The following is a 26,287-nucleotide window of genomic DNA, read 5'->3' on the forward strand; positions in this document are numbered from 1 at the left end:
GATTGACTTCAACTAGAAGATCGAACGGACCTTTCCAAATACATTACTGAGTAATTGCGAGCTGTGCATCCGTGATGGATGCGGAAAGGTGGACGCCACACTTGCACATATGTATTGGTGGACTCCTCGGTATTAATGAATCCTTGAATCGGCAGACTAGCTTTCTCCAGATAATTTCTCCATGGTGATGAAGTCAATTGGTCTGACGAATATGGAGGTTCCCCGCATCGATCGACAGGCACCAAGACTTTAGGCACGGAGCAGGCCGTCCCCGTGTCAAGAAGGGAATGGCCATTCCCTTCTCCACATATGCCTGGAATCCGGATCTTAGGAACTTAGAGAGAGTTACGTGAGGATTTAGGCCTGCGTCAGATATCTATGCTAAACGCTCGATGTGTCATGAGTGAACATGAATTGACAGTAAATTCAGGCAATGTTAATCAGACAGAAACAGCTACTTCACGACATACAAACTACTTCCAGACTCGATGTTGCACCTCCTAAACATACCGGGACACTGGACAATCACTCACGAATGGGGCGCCAGGTGCAGTCAACCCTGTTGCAGCACTGATCCCCATTCTTCCAAATACAATTATTCACATCCGCCTTGATATCACACGGCACCTCAGTCAACTCAAACGGCACACACATCTGCGGATCCTGCGAGTAGAAGGTCATGGCCGGGATCTCCGCCGGACAAGCAGGCCCAATGCCGGCAGAAAATCCACCCAGACAGTACTTGCCACAGGGCCACTTGCTGAGCACGAACTGGCCCGCGTTGGCGAACGTGGGAGTCCGCCCGATATGCGCCCCGTTCTGCGCATTGTTAAGCCACTGCCCTGCATTCGCGCCCGTCGCGACATCCCCGTACAGATCCTTGATGTAGGTCTTGTCGGAGGGGTTGATGGCGTGGCCGGGGGTGCATTTCTCATCGCTGCAGAGCTGGAACTTGCCGTACCGCTGGACCATGCTGTCCGGCGCGGCGTAGTAGACTCCGTCGTTGCGGAGGCCGAGCCGGTTGCCGTTCTCGGCGGTGAAGGTGTAGCATTTTCCTTCATCGGGACCCGTTAGCATAGCAAAGTGTCAGGGTAGACGTGTGCATGTACTCACCACTTTCCAGCCCAGACGAACAAATCGCCTTCTTCCTGGTCTGGCAGGATCCGTCCTCCGCCTCGATCATCCCCTCAGGGCAAACACACTGCCCGTTCACAAGCAGCTTGCCGTTCTTGCACACCTGCTTGCACTGCTGTCCGTCAAAGGAATACCCCGTCGGGCAGCAGTGGTAGCCTGCCTGCGGCGAGCCCGCCAGCTCATGACCCTCGGCGCAGCAGTCAAACGCCGTCTCGGGACTACCGAGCAGCCGCTGGCCCGCCAGGCAGCAGGCAAAGTACTTCTTGTCGGCGCTGAGCGTGGGCCCGGTTCCGGGGGCCTGGCAGGTCTTGGTCACGATGCAGTGCATGCCTGGGTCACAGTCTGGATCATTGTACTCGATTTTCTGGCCAGTGATGTGTGCATCAGGGCTCACCTCGAAGGTGATGACGTTTTGGCGGTACACTTTGGCCTGGAGGGGGGGAGCCTGCAGGAGCAGGGTAACCAGAGTAAGAGCGAGGGTCTTCATAATGATTGATTGCTAGCTAGAGCTCGAATGATGATGTATTGGATATTGCTCTGTGATGATTGAGTGTTCCTGGCCGTGGGTTTTGCTCCCTTTTATGCCTTTCGAGGCACTGCACTTTGTGCACTTGTAGCTGGTAGGAGTTATGATGTCCTGACCCTACCCCTGGTCCGTTACCTAATAGCAACTCAACTCCTGAGGGCTTGTGACGTTCCCGCCAGCCACTCCTCAGTCTTCCCGACGCCCATCAGCTACGATGATCCAGCTATGACAGGCTCGACCTTGATCGCGCGGCAATTGATTGGTGTTCTAGTGATCAACTGGTCGATCGTTCCGAAAGACGTAGCTGAGCTTCTGTTGTATGCATGTCTAACTGGTCATGACAAGAACTGACCGGGCGAGCTCCGCACTAGACGTGACACAGCATGAACATCTTATGCAGTGTGACGAGGTTTGACGGATCACATACAGCTTCAATCCGGGCTGGTCCGTCTGGATGCAGCGTGCCTGGGCGGAGGTACCTGATGTCGCCACGAGCAGTTGCATCATGCTTGCTTGACAGTGATGCATCGATTGAGCTCATAATGAGTATGTGGATGCTGGACATAGGACATACATTCTTCAATGACTCAATGTACAGTATCAGAGCGACACAGACAATTTTGATACCCGCCGTCGAGGAGTGTGACGAGGTCAATCGCCTCGCAGCTGTCAGCTCTCAGCTAGCCACTGCTTGCATGACTTGCCTTGTCTCAGTCCCGCCCCATGAATCCAATCGCTATCAATTGCCAGGGCGAGTGCAAGCTGAAGCTACTGTCATCAATTCCGCAGGTGTCTCAGTCAGGATCGGCACGCTGCAGATGGCGCTTCGTATTTATCCTATCGCATGGATCAGGTGTTCGAGACTCGGCTTCATCTTGTGTGGATGCCTATCTGCACTCGATCCTTGGAAGTGCGAACCTTCGGCAAAAGGTACATCTGCGTGCAGATCAATGGTTGCCTAGGTGGCTCCTTGTCAAGACTTCAGCTCCACGATGCGGGGCAAGTACCATCTGGAGGATCATCGGAGACATGGCTAGATTGACAGGTCGTCGAGTGTCGGCGGCAAATGATCGGCATTGGCGGCTTGATGAAAGTACCGCGAACTTCGGCTGGATTGGTTCCTTTCATCCTTGGAGAACTATAGTTGATCTAATATAGTCCAGGTAGATAGCAACACTAACAGTGGTTTGTACAAAAAGAAACCATTTCTTTTTCTACTGTTGCTCTATGTATTACCTACTGCCACTACCTCCACGATATTCAGCAGCATGTAGGTATATTCGAATATCTAGTTGTCATAGCGTGGATATTAAATACTTCCATACTTCGAGATATATACTTTGAATATGCAACACCACTGATACGCCCACATATATCAATATGTAGATTCTAATTATACAGAGTATTGCTATATGAAATCTCCACAATATAATCTGCGTAGGGTGGGGTATGTAACCCATGTAAAATCTCAGTGAGTTTCATGCACAAACAGAGCACTATATTAGTGTTTGCTACCACCAACTAACCTACATTAGTTTAACTATAGTTCGCCCAAGGACACAGCAGTCAATAAGGCACGGTGACGTCAAGTGGAGCATCGTTCAATGTTGCTATACTTAATACTCCGTACATAGGGGGTCCTAATCGAGATGAATCGGCCAAGGCATGATTGCTCTGGAGGGGAGATAGCCAGTCTTCTCTAGACGGGTGTTAATATATATATAAATTCTTCTGGGCAGTAATGCCCTTGGAACATACCTCTATTGTCATAGCGTGATTAAGAATGTCGAGCAGGTTACGATGGTTTATAAAAGGTGGTTACTTGACCTCGCATCTCTTCATTCTTGACAAGAAGCCCAATGAACATATTGTGCTGCTTTGACGTTCACCTTAAATCTACCCTTTCCATACAGTGTTAGGCGCTCGCTCGGCGTTTACTTGAGTATTACTGCAATGCTTGATCCGAAATGTCGTTCCTCTATATATCTATATGTTCCATACCGGGTCCAGTTATATGAAAATGGGATTATCTGCTAATTCGCTTACGGTCGCTAGGCCATACGTCAGTGGTATAGCTGCTAATAATAGTCATTAATACTATAAATAAGAAGCTAGGAACATATGAGGCCTTAGAAAGCTCCTAATAGTCATTGATCACTATCAATGGGAAGGTGGTAGTATGGGAGGCCTTACTCGGGACTTAGCAAACTGCGCTCGGGAGATACTAAACCCCGACGGAGTATGCTACAGATTTGACCAGGGTATATAAAGCGCCTTCTTGACAGTCTTCTGCTCACCCTCGCAATAGACTACAAAGAACAATAATCTCTTCTGAATTCATCATCTATTTCTACGATGTCCCCCAGAATCGCCATCATCGGCGCCGGCCCCGCAGGCCTGACTCTCGGCGCCCTCCTCCACAAACACTCCATCACATTCACCATCTTCGAGCTGCGCCAGAAACCAACTGATGAAGAACTAGCAAGACCATCCGGCATGTTGGATGTCCACGAAGGCTCCGGCCTCGCAGCCATCCKCGAATGCGGTCTCTACGACGAATTTCTCAAGCACACAGGCGACTGCGCCGAGACGCAAAAAATCGCTGATAAAGACGGCAACATCCTCTACAACGACGAAGACGACGACAACAACCGACCAAGTGACCGGCCTGAGATCGCCCGCCACGCTCTGTTGGCTATTCTCGCTACCAAAGTACCAGCAGACTCCATTAAATGGGGCCACAAGCTCCTCTCCGCAACCTCCACCGGCGTCAGCACAGAAACAGAGCTCGATTTCGGCCCCCACGGCAAACACAAATTCGACCTCGTCATCGGCGCAGACGGCGCGTGGTCAGCGGTCCGCGCTCTCCTAACGGATATCAAACCGTACTACGCAGGAATCCAAAACATCACGTTGACTATCGAGAACATCAGCACGCGGTACCCGCACCTGGCAGAGCTGATCGGCAGCGGGAGTTTCTTGTCGCTTGGGCTGCGGCATGGGGTGATTACGCATCGGGGCCCGCGGGATTCAGCGAGCGTGTATGTTTTCCTCACGGCGGAGGAGGGGTTTGGTGGTGAGGGGAAGCGAGTGGCCAGCGTAACCAAGGAGGATCTGCTAAATGACGAGGCCCTTTTGGGAAAGTTTGGCGACTCTGTGAAGGAGTTGGTGGCTGTTGGTGTTGCGTCCGATAAGACAGGGGACCAGCCTGCGGGAGCGGTTGATGTCAAATCGCTGTATATGCTGCCTATTAGCGCTACGTGGGAGCACAAGGCTGGTGTTACCATTGTTGGGGACGCGGCGCATCTGATGTGTCCGTGGGCGGGTGAGGGGGTTAACCTTGCGATGTGGGACGCGCTGTTACTCGCGAAGGTTATTGTCGAGGCCTGGGAAGCTGGGCAGGATGCTGGCCAGTTTCAGACCGTGCTGGATCCCTTATTGAGGCAGTTTGAGGAGGATATGGTGACGCGCGCAAAGGAAAAGGCGGAGGAGACGTTTAGTAATGGACAGATGATGTTTGGGGAGGATGGGGCGAACGGCATGGCCCAGTTCTTCTTGAGCATGGGGCAGGAACATTGATTGACTATCATAACTGAGCGATCCGGGTATTTGGTTCTATTGGTTAGGAAGTGAGCGTGCAGTGCTATATACAGGTTCATAGATAATAGCTAATCCTCTATCAAGAGAGATATCCCACTTTTGAAAAGAGTGCAGATGTATCACCATTCGTAGTATGCCATGATGCAGAGTAATGCACAGTAGTTTCAGGCCAGAATGTTCACAAAGGCCCTATTTATAGTTGGCCAGAGCAAGAGACAACCTATATCCAAGCTCTCACACCGACCCATAAAACTGAACGTTCTTAATCCCTGATATCAACTTCCACATCCAGCAGTCATTCTGCAAAATACGCAAACGGCAGCAACTCCTCCACGGGCACAATCCTTGCCTGCCCCCGGTCAAGCACAATGACCTTAATCCCCGGCTGCAAATCAATCAACGTTTGCCGACAGCGTCCGCACGGGCTGATGATGCCTCGGTTCTCGTTCGCCACTGCAACGATATGCGTTAGCTGCGTGGCTCCAGCCGCTGCAGCAGAGCCCAGAACCACGATCTCGGCGCAGGGCCCGCCGGTAAAGTGGAAGACATTGACGCCGGTGAAGATACGTCCGTCTGCTGATCGCGCGGCGCTGGCGACACTGTAGATATCGGAGACGGGGATGCTGGTTATAATTGATGTGGCGGCGTCGACGAGGGTGGTTTCCTCCGGGGTAAGGGCCATGATATTGTAGTTTGTTGTGGTTGTTGATTAGAACACAAAGAGGAATTGTGTATTATGAGATATTGAGGATAGATGCATGGTGTGCTGGAATGCTGGATGTTCTGCTGTCATTATAGTTCTTTGGTGATGGCGGGCTCCGGATTGGGAAAGGCGGTGTTCCACTGTTTATAGATATTAAATATAGTAAGGATATTGACTATATTTTTATCTGTATATAGGAGAACGGATTGGCCTCGTATATGATATTACTTCAATATCCTTGTTATACGGCATGTGATATACGAACTATACGATATTCGATGGCCTTACTAATTGCATGTGATATTTAACCTACTAGGAGAATTGATTGTGGAGGTAGTGGCAATAGGTAATACATGCAGTGAACAAACAAATCAATAGTGCTGTATTGGGGATCGCCACAAATTGATAGAACTATTCAGGATTGCCAGATGTAGTCAGTGGCTGACTGATTGCGGGCCGTCTATTTATCAACGTGCAGCAAGACTAACCTCAGAGATCCTCGGGGTCAGCGCTGTAACTACCATTCGTTGTATAGCACTTACAACGAACACTGATCGTCAGTTCTGGGCCCGCAGGAGCTGAAGGATCGGCTTATAGGTTTGCTTCTCGCAAGCCTCGATCTGGCTTGAGCATGGACACATAAGTACTGCGGCGTGGAACTTCCAGGTCTCGTAAGCCACCCAGCAATTGGCATCTATACGCTGTTATTTCTTCAACATTGCTCCCCAAGATACAATCACAATGAGAATCTGTATTTTGCAGTCATCCTACAAAGGATCGGATTCCGCGCTGCACGACGTAGACGACAAGCCGGCCCAGCCAGGGCTCTTCACAACCGAATATACCTTCGAATACCGCTTCATCCACAAAGCCACTGCCAAAGAGGAAATCGACGCTCTAGCAGCCGAGGGCTTCGACTTCTATTTCAACTTCATGTGGGGAGCCCTGGAGCCCGTCGCGGGCGTCCTAGAAACCCGCTATTTCGAATCCCTGAATCTTCCTTCCTGTGGTATACGCAGCTGGGAACGCTCGATGACCAAAAACGACTTCTACAAGAATGCCAGACGCCGGGGTGCGCCGCCGGTGCCAGGGACCGATGACTTCCCTCTATTTGTCAAACCGGCGAATGGATGTGCCAGCCAATTGAATGACGACCAGTCGGTCTGCCACACCAGGAAGAGCTGGAGGGCGCGCTCCGCCGCATCAACATGGGATTGTATGACGCTCGCGTGAGACGTGCCGAGACGATGGGCATTGAAGATACAAAGGCCTATGCTTAATCGTACAACCCAGTCGGGCGCGATAGTGATGATGTCGTTCAAGAGTACATCGATGGGGAGGACTATACCTGCACCGTCGTTCAAATGGGCAGCGCTTGTATTGCCTTGACTCCATTCAAGGTGGTCACAAAGGAGATACCGAGGACGGAAAGGTTTCTCACATTCGAGTTGAAATTCGATGACGAGACTCGCATTGAGCTGTTACGAAAAAAAGGAAAATCCTGTTTTGTTCGAATATCTCCAAAAAGTTGCCATCGAGGCTTTCATGGTCAGCGGATGTCAAGGCAGCAACATGGGCTGCGACGTTGATCTTCGTGCCCGGCCTAATGGCGACGTTTTCGCTATCGAGATCAACCCCCAGCCTGCGGCTTTCATGCCTGAAGGGCCATTCCAGGATCTACATATCATACACAGCCTTCCTGGAGGATACCCGGCGGTCATCAATATTTTCATCGCGAATAATCTCCTTCGAAACGCAGCGAAACAGGGTGTCTCGGAGAAGATTGCTGCCACGTACGATGGCTTAGCTTCGAAATACGACACAATTCTCGTCGAGTCCACCAAAATAGCGGTGGCTATCAGCAACCTGACAGACACGTATGACTTTGGCGGAACCGTCTTTGATCTGGCCTGCGGCACAGGTGTCTTCGGGCGTGTATTGGCAGAAAGCAACCCCACTGGACCTATTCGTTTGCTGGGCTTTGACATATCCTGCAAAATGGGAGACATCTGCCGGAGCACCGGTGTGTATGAAGCCGTTCATATCGAGTCCATGGAGAAAGCTCTCCTCAACTGTGATCGCTTTGCCGAGGGTGTCGACCATATAGTCTACTTCTCAGCGATTCACTTCCTGCGCCCTGAGATATTCGCATTTGTTCTGGTCCTTTCCTTCACCCTGGCCAAGAAGTCCATTACCATCAGTGTCGATAAAGTCCTTAAAGTTTACAATCAAAAGCTCGAGGAAATTAACGTTGGGCACATGCATTCGTGGAACCACTTTGCCAGTATACTGGCATTCGGAGAGCCACCCAATTGGCGCCTGACGAAGAGAACCAAGCAGTATTCTTGGACATCGCCTGCTACAGGAGATAAGATTTATACTAACTATTTCCGATTCGATCGAGTCGGAGAAAGTCAAGATCTGATGTTCAAAGGGCCTGAGGTTCCTAATTAACTGAGTTGTTGCAGTAATTTGCCTGATTATCATATTGTGAATGAAGTCCACATCGTCATGATGCTGATTCTGTACGAATGAATCTCTTATACTATTGTAGACAGAGATTAGACACAGATTTCAATCCGCGACAGGAACTCGCTGAGAAAGGTCAACACTTACAGCCACTTATAGAGAAGTGCTCGACAGCATTGACATGAATCATAGCCGAAGCTTTTGATCACACACGAGATTAATATCATTAGTGCAGTGTGTGACTGTAGGAAGGTGGGAGTGGTGAGGTCTCATTATTATAAAATCTTAAATTTCCTTTTGGTAAATAGCTCGCGATATAGAAAGACCGTCATATGCTTCAAAGGTCTTTTGTGCTAGCTATGGTTCTGATATAGGGAGAGTTCCAGGGTATCTACATTCGCCAGTCAGTGATCTGACGGTGAGGTTATACATGTCACATCACCATGCAGGACTGAAAACTGAGGTGCATGTCTATGGACTATCATAGCCTAGTCAGCCAAAGCAGGGGAGCTTACAGAAGAAAGCTTGGTTAGAAATCCAAGCTATATCCAATGGAGAAGCATTCGTGAATCCATTCTCAATTGGTTCAGTCGTTGGCAATATCAAGTGCAGCCACGTTTACGGATATTGAACGCCAAATACTGATATCCTCTAGCAGCTGATATTGACCCCTGCAGAGCACTACACTAAATACAATGATCTGGATTCCCAGCCGGATTCCCCCACCACGTCGGAAACGGATGTTCCTGCCCACTGGCCCCAAACACCGCAAACGAGAGAATAAAAATCACAATCTGTGACCCCCCGTCCAACGCCGCCCCAATGAGGTAGTTATACTCATTGTAAATGCGCGGCAGCCGCCGCCGAAGCCACACCTGCGAGAACACCCCCACCGCAATGGACGACCAGATCCACGACGTGATGCCGTAATAATTCTGCGCCCCGGCGAATGAAACAATCATTGCGGTATTTAGCGGCCAGGACCGCATCCGGGGAATGACCCTGTTAAGCCCCCAGTGCAAAACCGGCAAGGCAAGCCCGATGAGCAGACCTAGTGGGACGATGAGATACCGGCCGTTCACGCCGTAGACGTCTCGGGCGAGCGCCCAGGTGATAGCTTGCGAGTTTAAACTCTGCACGGTTGACCCGCTCCAGACGCTGTTTCCTGCGGGGTCGAGGAGGATATCGCGCTGATTGGAGACGATGGTGGTCATGACGGCGTAGTTGAGGCCTGCGCCGAGGAGGGTGCCGTAGACCTGGGTGGCGAACATGATGCGGTGCGGGATCTTGGTGTACTGGCCTACCTTGAGCCAGTTGGCGAGGTTCACGGAGAGCAGGATGACCTGGTGGGACCAGCTGGCGAAATAGAGGTTTGCCAAGGGGCGGCCCGGGTGGACTGCGCCCGCGACCATTTTCGAGAGCTGGTTGGTTGCGACACCGGTGCCGTAGAGCCCGTACAGGATACAGGAGAATGGGGCGATGAATGCGCCGAGGAGGAGGGCGACGATGTAGCCCCATGCGGGGAGGGTCGTTTCGCCCTTGATGTTCACGATGAGGCCTGCGAAGAAGGCGAGGACGAACAAGGCGAGGTACCACCACATTGGGACTTCCTTGTACTTGAGCATTGCCTGGTAGTGTGGGTCGGGCTGTGTTCGATTGCGCGCCTGCTTCCAGGCAATGTACATGTCCTTGCCGTAGAAGATGAGGACGTGGGTGATGAGCGCGCCAATGGCGAGATTCTGCGTGAGGTAGCCCCAGACGGTGCTGGAGGTGAGATAGGGGATTCCCACTTCCTTTAGCTTGTTGTAGTCGATTGTGCCTTTATCCGTGAGGATGGAAGTGGTGGAGAATTGCTTGCCATTGCTGTTAAACAGAGAGGTTGACATGAATGGGAAGGACTTTGCGCTCCATGTATTCCCGTAGTAGAGACCCAACATCACAGGATAAAGGATCGCATAGCCGATCCAGCTGTTGAGCTGCTGTTTCAGTGGCAGTGACAGATAGGTGCTCTGAATATACTGCCAATCGAAGCCGAAGTTCAACAGACCCAGGCCTTCATTAGCTGACGCTCCCCCAAACACTTTCGAAAAGATCTTCCGCGTATGCTGAGGAGCGTTCATCGAGGCCAGGCAGAAGATCGAGAAGCCCCCGAACCAGGTTATAATATACGCAGGAAAGATCTCCCAGACGGCAGCAAGTCCTAGAGCCCATCCGAACTTGATCAACCGGCCCCGGTTGGCACGTTGGTCGAAATGGAGATTCTGAAAGAGCACCACCTGTGGAAGCGTKGTCCAGTAGACCATTTCCGCTGGGTAGACAATCAGCGGTCGAAGGAGGCCAGCGAGCACAAAGCCACAAAGTGAGATGGAGAAGGTTCCCAGCACTGCGGTCGTCGCCGACACGCTGATATTGTAGAACAGGCGCTCGACGGCGTACACTTCCACTCCGGAAAGACCATTGTTACCCGATGAAGCAATAAGAGAGGCAACGACATGCTCTTTGATGCCGAAAGGTTGTCCGAAGTTCAGGAATTCGAGTGTGCGTTGCAGCCATTTCCAGCGGAATCTGTCTGGGCGCGGAGTAAACAGAGCCCACGCCTGACCAACCACATACACCAGTACTAGAACAGATGTTACAATCAGTAGACAGAGCTCGTTGGAAAATCGACCTACGCTGTATGAAGATTGCAGACACTTGCATCTGCGTGGGCTTAAAAGTATAAAGCATCGTGATCACGCTCGAAAACGCGGTGAACGCTGATCCCAGGACAATCGATCTACAGGTCAGTGCAGGATCACCGTCATCTCTCACAGAGACGATAAACTCGGATACATCAGCACCTGCTGGGGTTAGTCAATTGCCCTGCAGCTGTGTAGATGAAAGCTCACCATTTCGAATGACGGGATGTCCCTTGACATATTCAGCTTTGTTGGGTTGAGAGCCCGGTGATTCTGCGCTCTCAGTTTCTTGAGCGACATCTTGTGCTTGTTTCTCAAATCCACCCTTGTACGGCTCATCTGCTTCTATACTTTTGTCGACCGCCGAGGCGGTCTTGTCATCCATCGTATTAGCACTCAGATATCCTGGGACGATGTGTCAGATGAGGGCAGACGAACTATTCATATGAGTAGAAGAGGAATCGAGAGAGGCGATCAGTTATAACTGCCACGTTACATCCAGCATGCACGGAGGAGGGGTTGGGAGCATACAATCCTAAAATGTCGCCATTGGGGCTAATGCAGCCAGGATTTCTTCTCGACAAATAAGCTCCTACACCTATTACTTTGAGTTGCATCGGAGTGTTCCCTCTTAATCTATTGAGATTAAAAGTCTTCTTGCCATTGATGGAACCATATTTCACCACTCACGCTAAATATCGCATCATTTCTTCATGCGGGATGGGCCTGCTTTATTTTACCTAGCGCCTAGTTCTTGATCTCCCGGAATTACTTAGACCCAATAGGATAAGCCAAACCACTTTATATACCTTCGGAGATCTAGAAATAAGCACTTTGAGATGAGACAATAATACGAGGAGCAAATGACGTCCCTTATACAAGAGGAACGCATACAACCTTATACCATAAAATTATTATGTCCCTGTAAATGCCGCTTGCCTCTCTGATAGGGCTCCTTCGAGGGCCACTCAAGATGACTAGTATTACTGAGGGCTGCATCTGAAAGCCGTCTGGGTGTAGTGCAGCCTGTAAGACGTCCTCGCAGGTCCCACTAACTATGTCCACTTATTCAATGCGATCTCCTGGCATCTCTTTCTTCAGTAACCATTTCGATGTACACATGGACTTCTCCCACATCTGGCTTTGAGCCAGTAGATTGGTCCTCGAGCGTTGAGGAAGCTTGCCATGAATGAGGCGGTTAACCACTACCTAGTCCGACAGGGACGTTCTGAATGACAGGTAGCAGATTCTGGTCAGCTTGGTTATAACATCATATCAACTGTCTAGACAGCTTTGTCAAGTTTTAGGATGGGTATAGAGTGTCTTAGCTTCTAAGCCTTTCCATTGTGGTGACTTCTGAGATAGTGGGTATAAATAAAGTTATATATCACTAATGACGACAGAACTATTAAATCTTATCTTATCATTGCATAGCTTACTTAACTCATGCATTGAGATTCACCTATGAAGTATTCCTTATTCCTCTATTGAAGGTCAACACAGCTGACACATCTGTCTTATGCATGAACCTCTAAGATTAAAAGCAAGCGGGCTACTAGAAAATATTCCAGACAAGGAATAATCCTTAAGGACTTAAGTTGTATTTATGCAGTTACTTATAGTCATGGACTACTTCAATATGAACTTGTATAACGTCCACAGACATACATTGCTTTTTCCATACCAATTTTGGCAGCACTATCTACAAATGAAGTCTCCTGGCCCATTAAGCATAGTCAATAAGTAGACTAGCGTACTATTTTTAGACATGGCAAGCACTGCATAAGAATATACTATAGTCTCCTAGATGGCAATAATTAATAGTGGGGGCAGGAACTTGAGCAACTGAAATCTATGTTCAGTGTAGGGGAAGTATCAGTCCATTCCTCTCAACTGCATCTGCCAGTTATACGCCTGTTTCATGTACACCCTAATACCCATGGTATGATCTTGAGGGCTGCCTTTTAATTTATGTTCATCTCAATTTCCAGATCCAACGGCCAGACAGCAAAATCGGCAACTGGATCCATGGATCAAGCCCTGGGACCCGCCAAGCCTGAAACCTAATATCCTAAATGCACAAAAAGGAGGCAAGTGAGAATGTTTTCAGAATACAAAGACTAGGGAGAAGTACGTTGTGAGAAATTGGCTAACAGACGAGGCAACTACAAGCGATGAGCAGTGCAGGGCTATATCTCTGTTGTAAACGTGTTAGATACCGGCGGAGACACCTTAGATGAATCCCAGGCATTCTTGTGTCTAATTGGTTACTGATATCAATAAACTTTGTTCGACAACGTGCTAAGAAGACAAATGAATGTCAGTTTGGCCCCAGAAGCTGGTATGATCCAGGAATACAATAAGGTAGTGTCTCACTTGCCAAAGTTTAACTCAACCAAGGACATGTCTGGCCAGTGACCGAGTCTTGGAATTGGCCATGTCACTGATAGCTGACCCAGGAGTTAGTAGCACTAGTACCCCGCATACAGGTATACAAGGAGTGCAGCATCTATATTTCAGTTGTTAATGCCGAATGTTCAGAATTGAGATCTGCCGCCAGTCCCTCAGGCAGGTCTGTGATCTCGATTCGAGGACGATCATTTCTCGAGGATTACGGAATCCGGGCATGACGGACACCGGGAAGAATTTTCACAATAAACTTTCCCAGAAAAGGACTCAAATTACAGTCTCAGCCAATCAGACGGCCTCGCCTTATTTCATCGCAACGTCTCAGGCTGAGAGCGACCCAGAAAGAGCAGCAGCCATGTGAGATGGCATATGATACGATAAGCATGAACCAAACTTTTGGTTGAGCGGCTAAAGCGAATGATATGCGAAGAATCGAGGCTGCTGCTGGTCCAGTCCAGGGCGTTATATGAGGCTGACTCCCTGCTTCCCAGTAGACTGCGTGTTCCTGGCTCTCCGCAAGCCCGAGCGACGGCCGATTTCTCTCAAATTTTGTCTTTCACGTAACTTATATCTGGCAGGCCCCGCCTGGTGGCGTCTGGTTCCTGAGAAATCACCTCACAAGTTTGCGAGGGTCCTTACTGTTCGTTACTACGAGAGGAAATGGACGACGCAGGAAAAGGTGGCTGACCCGACGGTTGTGTCTTCAAAATCTCTTATATTCTCTATACACACATAGCCTGCTACTACTTGCGCCGGCATCATCCCTGTAAAAGGGCACTATCACCATGATTGAGTCTTCGGAGGAATGGGTGTGGATGGCCGTGGTGCTGCTCATCAGTACATTAATCCTCCTGTCACTTCTAGAGTCCACAATCTAACAGACATCGAACAGCAACGCTGCGCTATGTGTCTCGCATTTTGCAGATGGGTTCTCCTCGGAACTTCCAGATGGAGGATCTGGTTATGGCGGTGGTAGTAGTACGTTCTTGCTCTGCAATTTCACTGAGGTCATGGATGGATTCTAACCCCCTCTTAGATATTCTACATATTGCTTACCGTTTTCCTGGTCCAAGTCAACAAGTACGGCACCAACGGAATCCCCCCGAGTGAGTTCGAAACGCTTGATAAAGCGACAATCCCAGACCGCATCAAAGGCAGTAAGATGGTGGTGGCAGTCGAGCAATTTTGGCTCATGGTGGTCTGGGGATGCAAATGCTGTCTGCTGCTACTATACTCGACCATGACGTGAGCATCCCAACACTCCCATCACTCTTCCCCTCTAACACCCGTCCCTGCAGCTCCGGCCTCTGGCAACACCGCGTCGTCAAAGTCATCGGCGGGGTTTGCGCCTTCAGCTTCATCCTCATCGAGATCCTCTTCTTCGCCGTCTGGTGCCGCCCCTTCTCAGCATACTGGTCCCTCCCAGCCAAAAATGCGCAATGCTCTGTCTACACCAACCACGTCATCATCACCCTCGCCTTCAACGTCACCACCGACGTGCTGATTATGGCCATCCCCCTGCCGCTGCTCATCCGCGCCAAACTCTCCCTCTCGAAGAAACTCACCCTCTGCGCCGTCTTCTCCCTCGGCGCCTTCGTCATCCTCTGCTCCATCCTCTCCAAGTACTACTCCATCTCCAAGCCCTACGGCAATCAATGGCTGGAATGGTACGTCCGCGAGGCCGCCACGGCCGTCATCGTCTCCAACATCCCGCAGACCTGGACCCTCCTCCGCCGCCTCTTCAACTGGAAGTCCTTCCTGCAGCACTCGTCCTACAATCGCAGTCAGAACAAGTATGCCAGTCGTCTGGATAGCTCAACCATCCATCTCTCGCGCTTCAGGGGGGACAAGTCGGGAGTGCGCTCGACTATTGACCCTACCGAGTCGGGGGAGCATATCGTTCGCGAGCCGCCGTTGGAGATCTGGGCGCATCGCCAGTTTCATGTGACGAATGAGGTGGATGACACGCGGAGAAGCGATAGTTTGACTCAGAGCAGTGCCAGTCTGGAGTTTGATACCGCTACCACTGTTGGCGAGAATGGGCCGATGAAGACGACTGTGACGACTCTGCGATGATAGCCTCCACCTTTGATGTTCAACAAAGGTTGTACGGCTGTAATCGACATAGATTGTACAATAGACAAATCATAGACTGATTTCTTGCTTGGTATTCGGGCACAGACGGCGCATCTCCACTAGCCGTCAGTCTGTCCTTGCTGGAGACATATCCTCGAATGACATATAGACATTACCTATAGAAGCATGCTCCGTGCTCCAACCTCCGATGCGAAAAAGACATGTGTACGGTCAACTATGAGGCGTGAGATAGATGGTCCGACTCGAACGCAGCGAACGGTGCAATCGTCAGAAATAGACGCAACAACTACTGCAGTTGTCCAATCGAGCTACCAAACAGCTACAGCCGTCACCCAATAGGATTTTCAACATGAATATGTACAGATGAATATGTGCAAATATTACTGCCTCCAATCCCGTTTCAACACCGGAGCCGTACTCCCGACATCCGACCGCCCATCCACATCCTGCCGGATACTAGTATGCACCGTAATACCCTGCAACTCCACATCCGAGCTATTCCGGCTCGGGGTAGCCGCCGCATTAAGAGTCTTGGACGCCACCGACGCCTGTGTCCCATTCGGATCATCGATCGGCTGAAACCCATCGTTATGTGTCCGCGATGTGGAAAAGGGGAGTTTGGAGGCGCCCGAGGGCTGCGAGTAGCCTTTCGAGACGCCGCTTTTGACCTTGCCGAGGAAGCCTTGGACGAGGGGTTTGAGGAGCGGGAGGCAGCCGCAGATGATGGCGACGTCGAGTTCGAGACAGGTCCAGATGGATTCTTTGGCGCTGGAAGCTGGGGAGGGTTAGTGGCATTTTTGCAGAAGGGGAGAACGAAACCTACAGGCCAGATCGGTGACGACGAAGTGGCGGAACTCGATCAGGCGCATGAGACTGAAGATGCATACCCTGGATGGTCAGTTAAGTCTTTTGGCAGAGTATCATAGGGGACGTACAATCCACCGAGGGAAAAGATTAAGGTCAAGGCCAGCTTCTGCCGAAAGGTAATCTGCAGTCTCCACACAATGGGAATCGGTAGACAGAGGATAATGACATCCTCGATCAAGGCAATCGATCCCATAGTTTGGAAGAACTGCACCTGTCCCTTCATACAATGTCCCTTCAACGACTTGTCATAGTAGTATTGCACCGGCGTGCATTGGAACGTGTTGACCAGGACCGCGGTAAGGGCCCAGACAGCGATGAAGGTGATCAGACAATTGGAGATGATGGCATACGCGCGGACGGAGCCCAGGAGACGCTTGAGGAAGACGATGATGGATATCTTGACAAAGGCTATGGACGGGGCCCAGAATTTCTGTATCATCCAGGATCCCTTCGCGAGTCAGCTTCCATACCGTTGTCAATGCTCTCAGAGTGTGGGTCAGGTCAGGACATACAAATTGAATGCGATACCGCTCATCATGCGGCAGGCTTGTGAGAGGCACACCAACACCATTGAAGGCAGCTACATCGGTTAGTTTTTCCCCAGATCTGATCTAGATGAAGGCACTCACTCAAAAGTACAAAAGCAGTAGCGCAGTAGGAGAGGATCAACCCAATGCCCATTAAGATGTCTTCAAGCCAAAACCCCGCGGCCGTCAGCCGTCTGGAGTACAGACGCAACAGATACGTGACGGTGGCTAAACTGGCGCCGACGATCGGCACAATAGTGAGGACATCCTTCCAGTAGGTATTCTGCTCGTACGCCATTCTGGCGATGGAGGAGAGAACATAGATCTGAGGACTTAGAAAAAGGAGTGATCAGGCCATGATATTGTTTTGCTGTTGCAACGTCCCATCTTTTTCTTCACTACAGCCGGTGAAGAGACTGAAGAAAGAAGCTTTTCTCCGTTCTGACCAGTCTGACAACAGCCAACAGGAAAGACAGCAGCAATATACGAAGCCTCGGCCAAGGATGCCAATGCCTGAGGTTTTCGCCTCCGGCAGTTTATATCAGCCGGACTTTCCCTTCTGGGGCTTAGCCCGGATCCTGATGTCATGACTCGGGCTCTGGTTGGCTGCCAATGTTTCACTGCAGGACGGATTGATTACCGGACTAGGCATGGCGTCAAAGCTTGAGTGCTGAGGTAATCAACGATCGCACCAATCACAGCTTGTCGGCTGAATTCCGAACGCGGGAAATTGGGAGTGGAGACAAGGAGGATCAAGACTATCGAGGGTGCTGCATCCTCATTGCTGAGGTCTTACTTTTGGCCCCTTCAGGACGCGATTCCTGCACGAAATGCTATATGAGATCTCGGTCCTGGCTCGGTGAAGTGCGCATTGGATTCATCAGGCCACCCGGTTCATTTCCACCAGGGGCAACTTGATTTATTTCCTTCATCCCCTGTCATTCCACGTTGTGGCTTTTTCCCGGCAGGAAGGATCGTCATGGCCTCCAGTCTGAAATTAACCGGCTTCGCCGTCTTGGCTCTGCTGGGCTCGACTGTCGTCGCAGGGAAGGGCAATTGCTCGGCTTGCAGCTTGAATCAGTTCAATGTGACGGTTGGAGGACGCGTGCAGCGTCTCACTCCCTTCTCCTTGCCCTGCTTCTCGAATTACAATGGCTCCCCGGTGGCTCGCGACGCTGCTGCCTGCGCTGCCATTCAGGCCAACTATGCCGATCCGTGGCTGCGAACCAACTCTCCCAATGGCTACATGAACAACCAGGATGAGATGTGGTCCTCTGATCCCAGCGATCAGTGCCTGCTCGACAGTAGCGATCCCACTGATCCCCTGGCGTTCGCAAATGCCACCTGCCGGCAGGGTAACATGCCCTCGTACTACCTCGAGGTGCAAAGCGCCAAGGACGTGATCGAGGCGTTCCGGTACTCGAACTGCTCTGGCCAGCAGCTGGTCATCAAGAACAGCGGTCATGACTATCTCACTCGCAGCAGTGGCCGTGGCGCGCTGTCTCTGTGGACTCGCAACCTGAGGTCCACCCGCTACGACCCTGCTTTTGTTCCCCGTGGCTGCAACAAGACGGGTCTCAAGTACAGCGCCATCACCGTCGGCGCCGGAGTCAACTTCGACGAGGCGTACGCCTTTGCGCAGCAGAACAACGTCACCATCCTAGGTGGCTACTCGTCCACCGTCGGTGTCTCGGGCGGTTGGGTTCTGAACGGCGGCCACTCCATCCTCAGTCCCGTGTACGGACTCGGGGTCGACCGCGTCCTGGAGTTCAAGGTCGTCACGCCAGACGGTGTCTACCGCACTGCGAACGAGTACCAGAACGCCGATCTCTTCTGGGCCCTCCGCGGCGGCGGCGGCGGAACCTTTGGCGTCGTGCTCGAAAGCACACACCGCGTTGAGCCTGCCCTCCGCTTCGTGGCCGCCAACATCAACTTCCCCAGCACCTCCACCAACATGCTCCCCTTCATGAACATCGTCGTCAACAACACTCTCAAATGGGCCCAGGAAGGCTGGGGCGGCCACATTACCGGCAACACCCTCGTCAACGTCTCCCCCTTGCTTACTGTCGAGCAGGCCAAGGCCTCCCTGGCAGATGTCATCGCCTACGCCGAGGCTAACGGCGGCTCCGCCTCCATCGAAGAGTACACCTCGTGGTACCCCTTCTACGAGAAGTACGTGACCACCAGCTCCGTCGCCGTCGGCGTCACCCGGTTCCCCGGAAGCCGGCTGATCCCGCGCTCTGTCTTTGAGACAGCCGAGGGCCGCGCCAACCTGATGGGCTTCTTCGCTCTTCTCCAGTCGATGGGCCAGACGCCATACATCCCCGTGGTGGGACCGGTGCTGTACAACTACACCGAAGGGTCGACGAGTGCGGCTCCCGCGTGGCGCCAGGCCGTCTGGGAGCTGGGCTCGGGGACAGCGTGGGCGTGGAACAGCACGTTGCCGGCCAGGAAGCAGAAGATCGCCGGGATCCAGAATATGACGGCTGTTATTGAGGGCATCACCCCGGGCAGCGGGGCGTATAGCAACGAGGCGAACCCGTTTACGATCAACTGGCGAGAGGCGTGGTGGGGGGAGAACTACGACAGGTTGCTCGACGTGAAGAACAAGTATGATCCTCAGGGGTTGTTGAGTTGCTGGAAGTGCATTGGTTGGGAGGAGTCTGATGCTGCTACCTCGCCTTTCGCTGCGTTTGTCTGAGGGATAGCACTTGTATATTTGTCTAAATGTATATACAGCGTATGTCCAGAGGACAGTAATATAATAGAACAGTGACATTGCATATTAGTTAGAATCTATTAAACCGTCCAGGTGCAGCGCATACATAGGTGGAAATATGTAGTGACACTCATGACCAACCTCCCCAGCACGTGTCCCAGATTAACACCTGATATATTGTAGTACAGGCTCGTGAGCTGCAGAAGAATCAAGAAACGGATGTCAGTAAGCACTAATGCACGTTTATATTGCGTTGCAGAACCCGGCCTGGGACCCAATAGACCAGCCATTGAAGCACATGCCCGTTGACTGGAACCTGGGCCGTCTTCAAACAACCAGACAAGCCAAGTAAATAAGATTCATTGGTGGATTTGACTCCTAGCGGCCGTTAGATGGATGTAGTCCAGGAGAGTTAATATCACCTTCACATGCCAGTAAGCTGACTAGGTGTACCACCTTCACTATGGAGAACTTCTCACCGTGATGCTTCCGTATCTTGACCTCGGACAGACGAGTCCTGGTGGTATTATAGGGATGAGCACCATCACTAACTCGACATCTTACGAATAATGCCGCGAGCATGAACACTTGGCCGGTGCCTGCAGGGGTTGCACCATTATCACGGCGGTGTAACAGGCACATGGTGCAATATGTGGCCCTGAAAGTCTTTCCTCGGTGTCTCGTCGTCTCGGTGATTTTGCGCTAGTTGAACAGGATATAAAGGGCTTTCGTCCGGTCCTGTCAATGCAGTACTCAAAAGTTCACCTCCCTCGAAAGTCCTGCATTGCATCCTTGCCTATCATAATGGCTCGCTTTATTGCCGTAGCGGCATGTCTGTCCGTGATTGCTTCGGCCCATCCACTGTCGGCCAAGCTGTATCCTTCTGTTCTACGCAGAGATACCACGGCCGCCAGCGTTGAGCCTGTGTCAGCAATCTCTCTCTACTATCAAGCTATCAACTCCAGCTCTATCGGCGCTCTCGTCCAAGCAGACTTGCAGCTCCCTTCCATCGTCCTCGAAGACGTTAATGACGTGTCAACCGTGACCTGCTCCGCTGAAAGCGTGACGGTGAAATTCAATTCCACCGCCACCTTCAACCAAGCATACACTTCCTGGCCTCGCGCCGACCTCCTTCTCGTCACCAACCACCTGGGCAACTGCGACGCGGAAGCCGAGCGCGGAATCTACCACGCGGCGTCCGTCCTCTTCGACGCCTCCACCCTCACCATCACCGCCTCCACCAGCAAGACCAACCTCCAGGAGCAAGCCAAAGCCGTCACTATCGCCTTCGGACACTCCGTCCCATCGCAACACAAGCGCGAGCTCACCGCCAGCGTCGACCTCGCCTGGTCAGGCGACCTCATCCGAACCACTGGACTAACCATCCACGCCAACAATGCCACCCTGGACGCTGCAGTCACCATCGACGGGATCATCGCGTACAACATCGAGACGAAAACCGCCACAACCCTCGGCCTCGACATCGCCGTCGCGCTCGACTCGACGCTCAACGTCGCCGTGTCAGCGTCAGGCTCCTTCCTGCGCAACGTGTACACCTACAAATGGAGCCCCGTCGCGGCCGCCGGCTTCTCCATCCCCGGGATCCTGACCGTTGGGCCGGTGCTCGATCTCAACGTCGGGGTGGACTTGGGGATGAACGGGACGGCAGATGTCAGCAGTAACATGACCATGGCGACGAATGGGCTGTTCCATCTCGATCTGCTCAATATAACGGACAGTACGGCGAGCGGCGTCGCGCCGAAAGCGACGGCCACGTCGAGGATGGATACCGCGGCGGATATACAGCTGGATCCGTTCGTTGGGGCTGAGGTGGGCGTGACGGTGAACCTGTTTGAGGGGCTGCTTGATTTGTCGTCTGGGTTGGCGGCGAAGGCGACGGTCGTGAATGTGTTTAATGTCGATGCGGATATGGTGGTCGGTGCTGATGGGAATGTCACGCTGGTTCCTCCGGTGGGTGGGAGCAGCGGCTGTGAGAATGGGTATTGGTTTACGAGCGACTTTTGGTTTAATGTGACCGCGAAGGTGACGGCGCTGTTTACGGCGGATCTGTATCATGTTGATATGCCTATCTATCGGACTGAGTGTATTGCTTTTTAGCAGCCATACAGCCAGTCGTCATCAGAGCAATCAAAGTCTGCAATGCTGTCAAGGTTGCAACTCATTTCCCCTCTGCGTGCAATGCTTCCTGAACCCTCTGATCTTCGCGTAGAAGTTAGACAACCTTGACCTGCCTTCCTCACGTTCCTGATCCTTCTTCTGATTTTCCCCCCATGCAGCTAGGCACAAGCATATGGACGGCCTGGGCAACAAACCACAATACGGCAATCATATCCATATTCCATGATGCTCAGACGATCAATTAGGATCATGGGTGCTGTTTGCGGCGACATAACAAGTCCAGGTATTGTTCATATCTTGTGATCTTATGAACTTCTCTCCAGCCATGTTGGTATGCCCAGTGGATGGTGAAGAGTGGTCTCAAGGAGCCTGATACCGCGCGGTTGAGCTGAAATTGGTTGGATGGAACACCATTTAAAAGACTATAACTGGATAGCTTAAAAAGGTGTAACAGACAGGGTTCAAATGTCACTAGTGAGAAGGATGATTGATAAGTTTCTATCATGATCCTGGATAGGGCTTCAAATGCTCATTAGGTAGCAGCTGATGCCCGTGGTATAACAATTAATGCATATCTGAACTCCATATCGATCATAAATATGCCACTTTTTTGCTCAAAGATCAATACACTGAGAATGAAAGAGCCTTCCTTGATATACCAGCACACTTACACTTATATTTCAAAAGCTGTCAGATGGCAATCATTGTAGACGGGGTGAAAAGAAAGAGGTCAGATCAAAAACAAGCAAGCACTACTGATTAGTCTGCTGTAGATCAGTTTCTCATATTTGGATGTCTCTAATGCAATGGACGTATTAGCCAGCGGATATATATATCGCCAGAAAGATTGGATTGGGAGGTAGTCTTGCTATCTAGGCGAGATCTATTTGATGTTGCTCAGCAAGTGCAAAGTGATGAGTAAGAATAGACTGTCATATATCTTGACACCTGACATGAGCTATCTTGTCCCCATCCCCATCTATAGGCAGTGTCATACTACAATGAGGGTGGCGGTGGCCRATGAGTATGTGGTACAGCAGTCAGGTGATATCAAGGTTAGGACCAATCACATGATCGACAAAGTTCTTCTCTGTGGAAGCGAGGAGATTCCATGGTTCGGAAGATGACGTAATCTTGGCACTCCTGGCAGGAAATGCCAAGCCCTAGCCCTAATACCATTCTTCTTCCGGATCGGTGGAGTGGATCTTCCCAAACAGGACAGATAGACGAATGCAGATTCTTCTGGATGCAAACACCAGTCAGTACCCCAGGGTGTCCCCAGGTATTAGCAACTATCAGTATATTATCAGTCAAGCGATATACTTCCTTTTCTATTGTTTCCTTGACCCAAGTATCTAGTAGATTGATATCCGTCATAGCCTAAACGGATCAACAGCCACAAAGTCATTTTTCCCTTGGTGAGTGTGCCTGAAAGCTTGGTGGCCGCAATTGGGCGAACCAGCGGTGTCTACCAACGCCACTGACGATTCTCGGCTCAGCCGGTTTCTTTCCTCTTGTCTTTTTAGTTTCAAACTTGCAGTCTTGCCGAGGCCGATCCGTCTCGGTCGGCGTCATTTCTCTGTGGTGTTGGCTTGTAGATAACTTGTTGGGCAGGGGTGAATAGCCTTTGTAGACGCACCCTGAATACATCATTTTGATAGTTGTCCTCCGTATGATACTCCAGATACTCCGCAGTACACTTATGCATCTGGCTCACCGGTGAACTGAAGAGGAATCGTCACCCCTCATTCTCCAGGTGGACTGTCTGTCTGTTGCGTCTCCAGCTGGGGATTCCGTGCTCTTCCGGGAGCAGTCTGGCTAGTGAGTACGGAGAAGAAATTTGCCGAGATTCTGGAGATGTGGGAGTGGGTGTCTTAGTTTCACTATATGCGCGGATACCCGGAATCAGTAATGATGGATCATATTGCCTGACAATCATTACTACATGTCGTCTCCGGCCGAACACAGAAACCTTCTGTATAATAGTTCATGATTGGCATACATCATCGCAATATAGACCCTGTCATTGCGTCCGTCTCATTTGACGAACCATTCCTGTCCATCGTGGCGCTGTCGTGGCATTTCTTACTAAGACCCTGACCCAGTGGCGTTCAACGGAATCTTCTATGAACAATGGCCGCTCTCATCCAGCCGATGACGAACCAAATGTCCCAATGTGCCGTGGATCCCGAAGTTCTGCCTGCTCTGGTCTCTGAGTGGCCATGTACCTTCCTCTTCTTCCAATCATAATCACGGATCATCCTGACCCGATGCTGACGGCTTCCGTGCTATCCCCATGCCGACTATCGTCATCTCCAGCGGGATGCCTGTCCTCCCCACACTCTGTCTCCTCGTTCCTGGTTCCCCTCTGACGATGTACCTGTGGATCTGCCCTCTGATTTTTCTTCGTCCAGCCAGGAGAAGTTGACAAATATAAATAAGCCCTTGTCTCACCTCTGATCGTTTCCTCTTTTTCTTCCCCGTCCGGGTTCTTTCTCCTCCCTTTCCTCCAACTATCATCCTCCCCTATGGTCATTAGATTATAATATCTCTGATTACAAAGAATAGACATGGGTCTCGAGACAGAAACCCACCATGGGGAATCCATCACCCCCGCCCCCCAGCCTCAATACTCCAGCTCCGACTCGGTGGCTGTAGAGAAGCCCCTCGATCTCGGAGTCAACACCCCCATACCCCGTCTGACGCTGCGGTCGGCCGTCATGGGGCTCTTCGTCTCCATGGGCGGTCTGCTGTTCGGATATGACACTGGTCAGATCTCCGGTTTCCAGGAGATGAGCAACTACAAGCAGCGGTATGCTGAATACAGCGACGGCAAGTACAGCTTCAGCCACGTTCGGTCGGGTCTCATCGTGGGTCTGCTGTCCATCGGTACCCTGATCGGTGCGCTGGTCGCGGCTCCCATCGCCGATCGGCTTGGCCGCAAGTGGTCCATCACCCTGTGGAACATCATCCTGATCATCGGTATCATTGTCCAAATCACCTCTCCCGCCGGTCACTGGTGGCAGATGGTCGTCGGCCGTTGGGTCACCGGTCTGGGTGTTGGTGGCTGCTCGCTGCTCGTCCCCATGTACCAGGGTGAGAGTGCTCCGCGTCACGTCCGTGGTGCCATGATCAGCTGCTACCAGCTGTTCGTGACGCTGGGTATCTTTGTGGCCTACCTGATCAACCTGGGAACTGAAAGCATGGACGGCACTGCCCAGTGGCGCATTACCCTGGGCCTGACCGTCGTTTTCTCGTTGATCTTGGGTGGCGGCATGGCTTTCTTCCCCGAATCCCCTCGCTTCGAGTTCCGTCACGGCAAGATCGACAGCGCCCGGCGCACAATGTCCAAGCTGTACGGTGTGCCCGAGAACCACCGCGTCATTGTTCAGGAACTCTACGAGATCCAGAAGCAGCTCGACGCCGAGTCGGGAGTGCAGGTGTGGCACGAGTTTTTGACCGGCCCGCGCATGCTCTACCGTGTCGCCCTGGGCATGCTCCTGCAATGCCTGCAGCAGCTCACTGGCGCCAACTACTTCTTCTACTACGGAACCACCATCTTCCAAGGCGCCGGTCTCTCCAACAGCTTCGTCACCTCCGTCATCCTCGGCGCTGTCAACTTCACGACCACCTTTGGCGGTCTGTACGTGGTTGAGAACTTTGGCCGTCGCAAGTCCCTCATCTTCGGCGCGGGCTTCATGTTCTTGATGTTCATGATCTTCGCCTCCATCGGCCACTTTATGCTTGATGTCAACGACCCCACCAAGACCCCTGACGTCGGCAAGGGCATGATCGTCCTCGCCTGCTTCTTCATTGCGTATGTTCCTGTCCCCTCTGCTTCATTTTTTCATTTCATCACGCTAACCAACTGACAGTGCCTTCGCAATGACCTGGGGTCCCATGGTCTGGGCCATTGTCGCCGAGCTCTTCCCCTCCAAGTACCGCGCAAAGGGCATGGCCCTCGCCACCGCGTCCAACTGGCTTTGGAACTTCCTCCTGAGCTTCTTCACCCCCTTCATCACCGGCGCCATCGACTTTGCGTATGGTTATGTCTTCGCCGGCTGTCTGCTCGTCGCCGCCTTCGTCGTCTACTTCTGCGTGATCGAGGGCAAGGGCCGCACGCTCGAGGAGATCGACTGGATGTATGTGAACCATGTGGCGCCGTGGAAGAGCAGCAAGTTTGAGATTCCGCAGAGTGAGTGGGAGGAGGGGCCTGGTGCGCAGGCCCGCAAGGAGGAGCAGGCTTTCCATGCGGAGGTCGCCTAGTTGCTTGTTTCCATCACATTGCTTGGAGTTGGTTGGTTAGGATTGGGTATATACTACACTTGCATATAGATTTCTTGGATATGATACGATACCATGATGAATATATTATAGAATTATTCTTCTCTTCATGTCTGTGACGCCGTAAGCACATAT

The 26,287-nt window shown here is 51.5% G+C and overlaps 11 protein-coding genes across 11 annotated transcripts; 7 read left to right on the forward strand and 4 right to left on the reverse strand.

The window, feature by feature from the left end:
* Positions 1–525: 525 nt before the first annotated feature.
* On the reverse strand, positions 526–1,621 carry Asppvi_010709 (cysteine-rich secreted protein; the record flags this gene model as incomplete). The annotated part of the gene is made up of 2 exons (XM_043306548.1): positions 526–1,055; positions 1,114–1,621. The coding sequence occupies 2 exons, from the start codon at positions 1,619–1,621 to the stop codon at positions 526–528; spliced, it is 1,038 nt and encodes a 345-aa protein (XP_043162483.1).
* Positions 1,622–4,015: 2,394 nt separating this feature from the next.
* Positions 4,016–5,239, forward strand: Asppvi_010710 (FAD-dependent oxidoreductase; the record flags this gene model as incomplete). The annotated part of the gene is made up of 1 exon (XM_043306549.1): positions 4,016–5,239. One exon carries the CDS (start codon positions 4,016–4,018, stop codon positions 5,237–5,239), a length of 1,224 nt encoding a protein of 407 aa, XP_043162484.1.
* Positions 5,240–5,555: 316 nt separating this feature from the next.
* Asppvi_010711 (cytidine deaminase family protein) lies at positions 5,556–5,942 on the reverse strand (the record flags this gene model as incomplete). Its single annotated transcript, XM_043306550.1, has 1 exon — positions 5,556–5,942. The coding sequence occupies one exon, from the start codon at positions 5,940–5,942 to the stop codon at positions 5,556–5,558; it is 387 nt and encodes a 128-aa protein (XP_043162485.1).
* A 762-nt stretch (positions 5,943–6,704) lies between these two features.
* Asppvi_010712 (uncharacterized protein) lies at positions 6,705–7,243 on the forward strand (the record flags this gene model as incomplete). Its single annotated transcript, XM_043306551.1, is given in 2 exon segments — positions 6,705–7,124; positions 7,139–7,243. The coding sequence occupies 2 exon segments, from the start codon at positions 6,705–6,707 to the stop codon at positions 7,241–7,243; spliced, it is 525 nt and encodes a 174-aa protein (XP_043162486.1).
* A 292-nt stretch (positions 7,244–7,535) lies between these two features.
* Positions 7,536–8,417, forward strand: Asppvi_010713 (uncharacterized protein; the record flags this gene model as incomplete). The annotated part of the gene is made up of 1 exon (XM_043306552.1): positions 7,536–8,417. The coding sequence occupies one exon, from the start codon at positions 7,536–7,538 to the stop codon at positions 8,415–8,417; it is 882 nt and encodes a 293-aa protein (XP_043162487.1).
* Positions 8,418–9,118: 701 nt separating this feature from the next.
* Positions 9,119–11,495, reverse strand: Asppvi_010714 (OPT family oligopeptide transporter; the record flags this gene model as incomplete). The annotated part of the gene is made up of 3 exons (XM_043306553.1): positions 9,119–11,052; positions 11,105–11,272; positions 11,321–11,495. 3 exons carry the CDS (start codon positions 11,493–11,495, stop codon positions 9,119–9,121), a joined length of 2,277 nt encoding a protein of 758 aa, XP_043162488.1.
* Positions 11,496–14,304: 2,809 nt separating this feature from the next.
* Positions 14,305–15,595, forward strand: Asppvi_010715 (putative UbiD family decarboxylase; the record flags this gene model as incomplete). The annotated part of the gene is made up of 4 exons (XM_043306554.1): positions 14,305–14,356; positions 14,412–14,497; positions 14,556–14,764; positions 14,818–15,595. The coding sequence occupies 4 exons, from the start codon at positions 14,305–14,307 to the stop codon at positions 15,593–15,595; spliced, it is 1,125 nt and encodes a 374-aa protein (XP_043162489.1).
* Positions 15,596–15,996: 401 nt separating this feature from the next.
* On the reverse strand, positions 15,997–17,308 carry Asppvi_010716 (uncharacterized protein; the record flags this gene model as incomplete). The annotated part of the gene is made up of 5 exons (XM_043306555.1): positions 15,997–16,391; positions 16,440–16,504; positions 16,552–16,931; positions 16,996–17,063; positions 17,113–17,308. The coding sequence occupies 5 exons, from the start codon at positions 17,306–17,308 to the stop codon at positions 15,997–15,999; spliced, it is 1,104 nt and encodes a 367-aa protein (XP_043162490.1).
* Positions 17,309–17,989: 681 nt separating this feature from the next.
* On the forward strand, positions 17,990–19,711 carry Asppvi_010717 (putative isoamyl alcohol oxidase; the record flags this gene model as incomplete). Its single annotated transcript, XM_043306556.1, has 1 exon — positions 17,990–19,711. The coding sequence occupies one exon, from the start codon at positions 17,990–17,992 to the stop codon at positions 19,709–19,711; it is 1,722 nt and encodes a 573-aa protein (XP_043162491.1).
* An 822-nt stretch (positions 19,712–20,533) lies between these two features.
* Asppvi_010718 (uncharacterized protein) lies at positions 20,534–21,847 on the forward strand (the record flags this gene model as incomplete). Its single annotated transcript, XM_043306557.1, has 1 exon — positions 20,534–21,847. One exon carries the CDS (start codon positions 20,534–20,536, stop codon positions 21,845–21,847), a length of 1,314 nt encoding a protein of 437 aa, XP_043162492.1.
* Positions 21,848–24,438: 2,591 nt separating this feature from the next.
* Asppvi_010719 (sugar porter family MFS transporter) lies at positions 24,439–26,134 on the forward strand (the record flags this gene model as incomplete). The annotated part of the gene is made up of 2 exons (XM_043306558.1): positions 24,439–25,685; positions 25,744–26,134. 2 exons carry the CDS (start codon positions 24,439–24,441, stop codon positions 26,132–26,134), a joined length of 1,638 nt encoding a protein of 545 aa, XP_043162493.1.
* Positions 26,135–26,287: the final 153 nt, after the last annotated feature.

Source organism: Aspergillus pseudoviridinutans (genome assembly GCF_018340605.1).
Source record: "Aspergillus pseudoviridinutans IFM 55266 DNA, scaffold_8, whole genome shotgun sequence".
Classification (NCBI taxonomy): domain Eukaryota; kingdom Fungi; phylum Ascomycota; class Eurotiomycetes; order Eurotiales; family Aspergillaceae; genus Aspergillus; species Aspergillus pseudoviridinutans.